Source organism: Lolium rigidum, chromosome 7 (genome assembly GCF_022539505.1).
Source record: "Lolium rigidum isolate FL_2022 chromosome 7, APGP_CSIRO_Lrig_0.1, whole genome shotgun sequence".
NCBI classification, from domain to species: domain Eukaryota; kingdom Viridiplantae; phylum Streptophyta; class Magnoliopsida; order Poales; family Poaceae; genus Lolium; species Lolium rigidum.
The window spans coordinates 170,662,661-170,673,116 of NC_061514.1; the positions used below are offsets into that span (position 1 = coordinate 170,662,661).

The 10,456-nt window shown below is 43.6% G+C and overlaps 1 protein-coding gene across 1 annotated transcript; it reads right to left on the reverse strand.

Moving 5' to 3' along the window:
* Positions 1–1,040: 1,040 nt before the first annotated feature.
* Positions 1,041–1,803, reverse strand: LOC124675004 (flowering-promoting factor 1-like protein 4). Its single transcript, XM_047211065.1, has one exon. The coding sequence runs from the start codon at positions 1,694–1,696 to the stop codon at positions 1,370–1,372; it is 327 nt and encodes a 108-aa protein (XP_047067021.1). The 5' UTR covers positions 1,697–1,803; the 3' UTR covers positions 1,041–1,369.
* Between the last annotated feature and the right edge of the window lie 8,653 nt (positions 1,804–10,456).

A 10,456-nucleotide genomic window follows, 5' to 3' on the forward strand; every position in this document is an offset into this window, starting at 1 on the left:
CCATGTTCAATATTTCTTAGCATAACACACAACATGTGCCAGATTACTGAATGAGTGACGCGAGAATATTGATCCGAGCGATGGAGTATTTGAAGTGCACATGTACTTTCCAATTACAACGGAAAACAAAAATGGAGATGCGTTTTTTTCTTTCAAATTTATGCATTTAGTTAAATATATTACGTTATATCAACATTAATTTCAGTAGGATCATAACAGTTTGTGTACATAAATCTCATGGCTAGTTTTTTCTCGAACATGAATGTCAAAAACCTCCCTACTAGCCTCTTCCTCCTGGGCACAAAATAACCATATAATTTTCGAAAGATATATTTTCTTTGTGCTAGATTTTATTAACAAGACACCACATAATTAAGGCGAGGGCATCAACTTAGTTAGAAGGCAAGCATGAATTAGCGTCATTGATGGCAGACCCATGACAACATGAGGCGTGAAATACCTATGATTAAGTCACCAATCTTCAGAAGCACGCAGACATGCCGCGATGTCGCTAGCAAGGATTTCGTCCTGGATGTCAGTCAAGGTCAGCATATCAGCTCAAAGGCAATGCCTTCAACAACAACAAAAATCATGCAAATGTGTCCTTAGTGAGTTCTACCCCGTGAAGACTAGATCGCTAATTTTCACCAGAGATAATCGATTTCCACCACAAACACACACGCATCGCACGCACGCATGTATACATCCACTCAAAAGAAATGTTGTAGTCACACTCACAGTACGTCTCGATGATGGATTTTACAAGAGTTGCACCATCCATTGCTGTGGCAAGAAAAACTCCAGAGATGGGTCATCGCAGGGCCTCCTTCTGATCATTGTCAAGGTCAACCTCAGTATCAAATAGATGATCCTCTCCACCTCAAGCCCACAAGCCTCAACTAATAAACAAAGGAGCGAGGGTAAATGTCACAGATTCTTATTCACTTGTGGCTAAGCTACATCTGTTCATATTTATCTTTCCAGCGCTGTTATAGGAATGACGCCCTAGCTAATAATATGCCACATAAGTTAATTATAAGTAAGGAAAATTGATTGTTTATTTCTTGATGTTATAACGCATGAATGATTGACTCCACCCAAGGAATCGATCAGTCAAGCTTCACAAACCATACACTACAATAAAGATTATATACAAACAGGGGTCTCCTGAAGATAGCGCCAGACGACCCAAACTCGTACGCCGGAGTTCGCGGCAGCGCTATCTCGCGCTTCCTGAGCTACGAACATGTACTCGCTCGCAGCTCCATCGTAGCATACAATACCCACGTACAGGTGTATATATGGTGGCAGCGTAGCCGACGTCGCCTCCGCCGCCATCTCGAGGTACACAAAACAGGCCGGGAGGCTCTCAGGCGTCGCGGACCTCGAAGACGTTGCGGGTCTTGACGACGACGTCGTACATGTGGACGAGCTTGAGGCGGGCGAAGTCGCGCGGGACGGAGATGAGGTGCACGGTGGAGCGCTGGTGGAACTGGAGCAGGCAGGGGTCGTTGAGGTAGCGCTCCCACCCTAGCTCCCGCAGCCGTCGTTCCAGGATCTCGTACGAGGTCACCACCTCGCCGCTCGGCACGTGCACCAGCGCCTTGCCCGGCGGGGCTCCGCCGCTACTGCGGCCGGGCGCCTCGCTGTCCGCCCGCCTCACGATGCCGTCTTCGAACACCCACACGCCAGTCATGCTGCTAGCTAGACTATACCTACTTGAGCTGACCTGTAGGCTAAGAGCTAGGTAGATTTCAGAGGTGATCGATCGCTAATGGTGATTGATGGTGCAGAGGGGAGGGAGGAGAGTGCAGAGCTTATATAGAGGCCAAGGCTAGGGGATGACGTAGGAGGCTGGAGACACAGCTGAGCTAGCTCCCTGCATCGGCTAAGGTGGGTCCCGCCAGCTCAGCGGCGGTGTCCTTGGATTGGAGTGGGCGTGGGGCCCCAGGAATCACGGCGCCTCCAACCATAGAAGTCGAACATACTGTAGTTGGAAGTTTCCAATCGAATGGCCACAGTCAGACGTTAGATCTCAGAATGAATGGCCGGATCGGTTCATGTGCTATGGGCCGCAGAAAAGCAGGACCAACGTCGAACACAACGTCGCAGAGCAAACACTTACTCCATCATGCTTTTGTGCTTCGCTAAAGCTCCTTTTAACTTCGCAGGAGCGATAACAAGTATCGAACAGAGAAGTACTTAAAGCACTGTTGATTTGCCAGTAGTCGGACAACGGTTGGTACGGGTTCGAACCGGACTATGGAGTGTTTGTGTTATATGGCCAATTTTTTTAATAATTTTTTTTTATTTCCAGAAATAACGTTCTCGATAATTTGCAGAAATAATACAGGTCGGGGAAAGGAAAACCGATTGCAAGAAATTGGGAAAGGGTAACCCGATTGGCCCCTATGGGTGTAGCATAGCCCGATTGCTGAAGATTTGGTGGGCCATCTACGGCTCTCTTTCTTCCTTTGCAGTAATCGGGGTTCTCTAACCCGATTGCATCCAGTCAGGTGCAACTACCCCGAATAGAGCCAATCGGGCTATGTGTACCCGACTATTTTGAGCCGGGCTACTCGTCCTCGAATTTTTGGCCCTGTTTCCCGCCACCCTTCTCCCGGCCGTCTTCCTACCACAGTTATCCCGCCGACTTGTTACCGCCACCCCTCTCCCGCCACCCTCTTTCCTGCCACCATTTCGCGCCAATTAATCTTGACGGCTCTCTATAAAAAAAAACTGAACCGCAAGATTGTTTCGAACAACTAAAGTTTCTATCCCTTTCTTCTGCCGCCACCGCTTTGCTTCCATGAGTGTTCCCTGCTCGGACCAGGACTAGAAGCCGAGGAAGAAGAAGGATGCAAGCTTTCCCTCGAACATTCGAGCGGAGCGTTGCTCGTGCGGCAATCTTGCGAAGGTGAAGGAGGCGGAAGATTTCTTTGATAAGTTTGGCATGAAGTTTTTCATGTGTGCGAACTATGATCAAGACGCCACACCAATCTCGGCTTACCCGAGGCCTCCGGTATGTTGTAAGCATGGGAAATAGACAGATTATTCGTTTTTTTCCTTTGCAGTAACTTCATATAATTGATGCAGTCTCCTCCACCACTCTGGATGTGGTACCACTAGATTGACAAGGAGCAGCCTGAGTGGGATGGCAAAGAGATTGAAGATAGGCATCGTCGTGCATGGGCTAACATCAAGGCAGGGGAGGCGGTAGAGGAGGCTACTACAAAGTCGAAAGCAACGCGGGAGAGGTGGGTGCAAAAGCATCATGAGGAGCAATGAGAGTGGCTTGATGAGTGAGAGAAGACACTAGATGCAGAGGCGGCGAGGTTGGCGGAGAAGGAATGGGTGAGCAAGGAGCTACATGAGGCGGAGCGGCTGCAGGAAGAGTGCAAGAGCTGCTCAGGCGAAGGTAGCAGAAGAACGTGACGACAAGACTAGAAAATAGCCACGGTGGACTCATGACCACTAGATTATAGTTTAAGTGTAGTTGTGTATCTTAATTTAAGTTGTTCCTATTTAAATTCAGTTGTAGTGTACCGATGTATCTTAAGTTCAATTGTAGTCTTAATTTGAAGTGAATTCCCGGTCAACATCTTGCCTACCAAAGCTTCCTGCCTAATTTTCGCGGTCAATTTTCCCTCCATTTATCTCCCGCCCAATTTTCCTGCCACTTATCTCCTGCTGACATGATCCCACCGAAACTCTTCCCATCTCAGCCTATAAAAATCCATATCGTTTCACTGTAGACTAGTGTGCTCTCTCTACAAGATGAATCCCCCACATAATAATCCCCTACATAAGAATGCCCCACATCTTTTCAACGAATGGATGACCAAACCTCTTCTAGGTAGTGTCCACTTAGTTACGAGGGAGAGTAAAGTAGACACATTCGAGGAGTTCATCAGTAACGACGCCTTGCTCTCTATGGTGGGTAGGGAATGTGAGCGTTGGTCTGCTGGAATTCTACTCAAGAAGATTCCTGCTCGTAGCCCCCGGGAAATTAGGTGTGGGCTTATCAGGTTGAATGAGAAGTGGAAGAAACTAACATGGAAGGATGATGAAGAAAAATAACGGCTTTTGAATTATCCATTATTGTGGGCGGATGAAAGCGAGGACGACGATGATATCTTCATGCCAAGCAGCAAGGGCAAGTGACGAGGGGGCTCCTCGGAAATGCCCACCATGAGGGGCTTAGGGTTGACGAAATCTTGCAGGTTAGCACGAGACACCGGATACCAAACGAGCGAAGATTGAGATTTAGCTAGGTTTGGGGCCCTCGATGAGGTAAAATCCTTACTCCTGCTTGTCTGGTCTTGATTATTGGTGAAAAAGGTTACAATGAGGCAGCCGATAGACTGCGTGGTGGTGATCTCGCTGGGAGGCAAGTTTTCTAGGGTTTGGTGTATGCGGGATTGTATGTGATTGTGAGGGTAGGATCCGGCAGGCCTTCTCCTAGCATTTATATATGAGGCCAGGTCTCGAGAGTCCTGCACGGATTCAACTAGGTTACAACGAGATCTAATCTATATTTTCCTTAATCAACGTCTCCTTGCCTTGTCCGTCAAGAATCCGTCTCCTCCTATCTTTCCACCGTTGCAACCGACGTATTGGTCCATCTTGGGCTGTGGTGATTCTCATGGGCCCATGTTGGGCCCGAGGAGGTAGACCAATGTCGGGTACCCGAAGGGTAATGCCCACATCATTAGCCCCCAAGTGACTGGTCGAAGCAAGGCTTCGGGCAGGGACTAAAGTTGCCATCATCCAAATGTCTTGATCATCCGAAAAGTATTGGGTCTTGTGCTTGATGTAGAGTCGAAGTCATTTTTTATCAGGTGCTGATGGTGCTCCGGGGATGGCGCTAGACAATTTTGGTGGCGGTTGTTGTGGAAGCGGTTGGGAAACCCCAAGAGGAAGGTGTGATGATCACAACAACAAGTTTTCCTTTAGTAAGAAACCAAGGTTTAATCGACCAGTAGGAGAAAGGCGTGACTTCTGAAGGTGTTTCTAGCTGACTAATGGTAGGGCGCACTACCGGCGTCAGGAACAACGTGGAACATGCACACAACACAACCAAAGTACTTTGCCCCAACTTACAGTGAGGTTATCAATCTCACCGGTCTGCTGAACAAAAAGGATTAGAGATATCGAGTGGAAAGAGATGTTTGCAGTAATAAAAAAGAACAGAGCTTACAGTAAGTAAACAGAGCAGGATTGCAGTGGATGAATTTATCAGTGTATAGGAAACGATCGGGATCCATAGTTCACTAGAGATGTCTCTCCATAAAGAAAAATAACATGTTGGGTGAACAAATTACAGCTAGGCAATTGATAGAATATCGTCCATACATGACAAGATGATTACTATGAGATTCGTTTGGGCATTACAACATAATACATAGACCGTAATCCAACTGCGTGTATGACTAATAATCCACCTTCCGGTTATCGTCCGAACTCCTTCCAATATTAAGTTGCAAGCAACAGATTATCGCCTTAAGCAATGTGTGTAAAGTAAATAATAGAATTACCCTTGGATAAAACATTGTTGTTTTCTCCCTAGTAGCAACATCACATCACAATCTTATAAGTTATTGTCACTCTTCCAGAAAACTAGAGGCATAAACCTACTATCGAGCATAAATAACCCCTCTTGGAGTCACAAGCATCTACTCGGCCAGAGTATCTACTAGCAACGGAGAGCATGCAAGATCCCAAATAACATATGACATTAATATATAATCGACCTCAACATAGTATACAATATTCATCGGATCCCAGCAAACACAACATGTAGCATTACATAAGGATGATCTTGATCATCTAGGGCAACTCACAAGATTTAAACATGATGCACAAATTGGAGAAGACAACCATCTAGCTACTGCTATGGACCCATAGTCCAGGGATGAACTACTCACGCATCACTTCGGAGGCGGGCATGACGATGTAGATGCCTCCGACGATGATTTCCCACTCCGGCAGGGTGCCGAGAAGAGCTTCAAACCCTCCCGAGATGGGTTCTGCAATGGCGGTCGCGATAGAACTTTTCATGGATGGAGGCTCGGGTATTCAGAGTTTTCCCGAGATCATGAATAAATAGGCGGAGGGGTGATGTCGGTGGAGGCCAGGGTGGCCCACACCACCCCTAGGCGCGGGCTAGGCCTAGGCCGCGCCTAGGGCTAGCGTGGCCACCCTGCTGCCCCCCTTCGACTCCCCTCTGGAGTCTGTCTTCGGTACGGAAAAATATTGACTTCGGCTTTTGTTTCGTCCAATTCTGAGAATATTTCTTGTACAACTTTTCTGAAATACAAAACAACGGAAAAAAGGGAACTGACACTGTGACATCTTGTTAATAGGTTAGTGCCAGAAAATGTATAAAAGTGCAACGAAGTATGAGCAAAACATATATGAATTTGTGTAAAACAAGCATGTAGCATCAAAAATTATAGATACGTTTGAGATGTATCAGGTGCGCAACCAGCGCTCCCGATGGGAGTAGCTCCGAGTCTATGAGCGGGTGCTGGAAACCGTGTGCAGACTCAAGTTGTACTACTCGAGGAATCTGATGTTGATAATGTTTTCAAATCATTTCCATCATCCGATGCTTTTAAATCTATCAGGTCTTGAAAAAAGGTATAGGCTCGAGAGCACACTGCGCCACAAAATAATTTTAACAACAAACAAAGTTTGTCACCTAATATACCAAATTTTTCATGTATTACTCTCTGATGACAAATTGTGTCCGTCATTAGGGTCATCATGGAAGCCCCATCATAGATTACTTTCTGGTGACATATTACATTTGTTTGTCATGGTTAAACCTACAATGGACGACGATTATTTATCCGTCATCTATGATGTTCATGGATGACAAACATATTTGTCGGGTTAGATAGGAAAATATGTCGTTGTCTAACTTAGTGTATGACAAATATACCTTCATTGTCAGATAGTCGGTGAGATTTAGGACTAGTCAAAAGTGCTGACGTGTCCCCTAACATGTGGGTCCTATGATGATTACGGACATGGGGGGCATTTTATGGTGACATGCTTGCTGAAATTAGGGTTAATAATATCTACGTGACAATTGACATGTGGATCAACCAATCTGACGTGTCAATTGACATGTGGGCCAAGCAATCTGACGTGACAATTGACATGTGGGCCAACCAATCTGACGTGGCTATTGACATGTGGGTCCAGGTGGGACACAATTTGTTATTTTGGGGCCAGTAGGTGCTAGCTAGTGGGTCATGTTGCAAAATATGGTGAATATAATTTACATCGAATAATATAAAACAAAATAGTATGACAATAAATTTCTGATTGCAACCTCATCATATTGTAACCCAAATCAATAGTTCTGTTATAAAAATTGGCACAAAAAGTACGAAAAATAGACAACTAAATATTGTAGCAATTTCTTCTTGATGGACAGTGTATCATCAGTCTGCTGGTGATCATGGATTGGCGTTGCCCTGGGATTTATGTGATGTCCTTAAGAGGTAACTGAGCATGGCATCCATTTCTTGTTGCATTTTCAAATGCTAGACGAGTCTGTTCGCTGGCCTTGTTGACAGCTTCAAGCTGTTCTGCCTTCTTCCTTTCCAGTTCCTGAAATTTGTCATCATGTGCTTGCATTTTCTTCTCCATCTCTTCTTGATACTTTGCACTTGCATCTACAGCTTGTTGCTCCTGAGTTTCCAGCCTTGCTTCTAGCTCTTTAATTCATGTGTAAGAAGTGGAAGTTCTCCTGGAGTTAGCTGACACACCAACGCTTGATAGGAAGGTACTCGATCGTGAAGAAATGTGTTCCTTAAGAACTTGTTCAACATTCTGTAGGTCAGTATTGACAGGCTCATGTTCCATGTGTGGCCCCATTTCATGTTCACCATCTTCACCCGCAGTAAGATTAAAACACTATGTTAGCATGTTAATTAGAAAATAACAAAGTGTTCAATATTTTTTGAAGACATAAGTTATATTACACTGTACTAAATGTAGTTGCAAGCATATACATGTACTTGCGTCACGTGTTGTGTCGCTCATCAAACCGTCCTTGTTTGTGTGGCTTATCTTGTACAATTCAATTGCACCTATTTCCTCCTCAGTTCGTTGTGTCTTCTACAATATTCAGAGAATGAAAGGATTTAATTATTTATCATGTTCATGTCAAGAAGAGGTAAAATACTTACGACATGCTCAAAGTGGGCAACAGAGCTTCTAGATCCTGTTGTATGCGGCTGCTTCACAGCTTCACGGTTAATTTTATTCTTCTCACAGTTTTGCTATGTTTATTTTAAATGTGTTAGTTATGTAGATAACATGTAGTTGAATGCAGATTGTAAATTAGAAAAAAAAATTTATTTACCTGGTAGTGCTCATTGAACCAATTGTCCACAAGTTTTCTTCAGCTTTCCTCATCTACATTGCCTGGCTTCATCAATTAAGCTTGCTCAGGAGTGAGATGATGTACCTTTTTCCAGTAAGCCTTCTTTAGCATGTACCGTTGTTGACGAATACCGTTCTGAATAATGTCAGTGCAGACTTTTCTGGCTACATCATCATGTCTGTCCATCTCAAATTTTCCCTGCAATAGATTTGAAGCAAACCAAAGTCAGCAATATATGTGTGTATGAAAATAGGAAACAGTTAAAATTAGCCTACTCACAACAACTGTGCTAATAATAGTTGGAATAACAGTTTTCAGAGCACCATCTTTAGGATTGTACTCTTTCCAGTGTGTTGCTAGGATCATGCTGTTGCGAATGTGAACACCACATTCAGAACTTAGTTTAGCAGCTTGAACTGGATTTTTGGATCTTCTTGCGTCGTCAGAGAAATCAATCTGCTTCTTAAGACCTCCATGTCTTCTAGTATACTCATGTAGTCCATGACCCATAGTACGTCTAAGTCCATCTCGCTTCCTCTTGGGTCTGTTAGAGGTTTTGATCAGCTCTGTTAAGTGAGAAAACAAACATAATGAATATCTGAAGAGGTTGGAATAAATAATAAGTGCATACGCTCGTCATTTGTTATGATTGTGTTGCTCTCTGGTGAATTACTATCTTTAGAAGTTAATACCATTGGCGTGGTATTTGTTGTTCCATTTGGTTCCCCAACAGGGTGTACTTCTTTTCCTGCATCTGTGTTAGCTCTTGATCGTGTTGATATTATGGACATAGGTACAATAGTGGTAGATTTCTGTTGATGTGTATGTTATGTAGAAACACACAATTCATGCTTCCAAAAAAAGGAGACATTAGTATGTAATTAATTTGTGAATCGAACATATGTATGTATGGGAATGCAAGATATTAATGACCTTATTAGACAAGTTTTCAACAATGTGACCCTCTTCACCAGTAACAATCTCTTCCTCCTCCGCATTGGCCATCTCTGCAGCATCTGGCTCGTAGTAACTCTACCTGTTGAGGTTTAGAGTTTTTTGTTTTCTCTGGTACATTTGCTGCACCAAAGATATAGGTATGCGCTGATTTCATGATGTCTTCCCTAGATGTAGACTTAAAGGCAGGTTTAGTTAGCATTTTGGTAGTCATGGCAGCATAAGTATCTTCCATAGTTTTTTCCTAAGGGCCTCGTATTTCTTGGTTTGCTCAACCCGTGAAGCAACTTCCTCTGTCGTCATCTTATTAGCATTCATTCTGATGTACTTTGCGTGAAGTAGCTGCATACAAATTGAAACATTGTAGTTAAAGATGCAGTTATAATTTGTACGACATCAGAATGAAAAACTAGAGTGATATGTACTAAAAAGTCTACCACGACACTTATTCTGCTATGAGAAAAGAAATAAAACTAACATGTGTCAACTAACTTGGTTCAGAAGATGATGAAAACATGGATCGAAATAGCAGTGCAACATATCTAGATTGGACTGTACCATCCATTTACTTGTAGATATGTTTGTTTAGTAAATTCAGAAAGGATCTAAAAATATCCAACACGTTGTCCTGGCCGGATCTACGACTTAAGCAGAAAACGACCTATGTACAAATTGAGAAAAGGAGTTGGGCTGAATGTAGGCACAATATGTTGTAAACTTAACTGACGAAACTGTCAAAAACGACTTATAGAAGTGAACAAAATGAGAGACATAGACTTAGATATTTTTGCATTGATTTCAACTTCTTCCACGTTCCTGGTTTTCTCTTATTATTGATCTGTGGCAGTTACAAAACAATGATTAGGACTAATACTAAAAGGTGAAACGATGCAATGCTAAATGTACAAAACACACACATAATCTGTAGATGTACCAGATGAATCAGAAGCTATGAAGAGTAGATGGAATTGACCTGTGAAATTACGAGTGCTACGAGGCAATACTTACGGGACTTTTACCCCTCGCTAGAAAAGCCTCAAAAATATACGAGCGCTGCAGATAACAAGGGAAACAAATATACACTTACGAAAATACCCATGA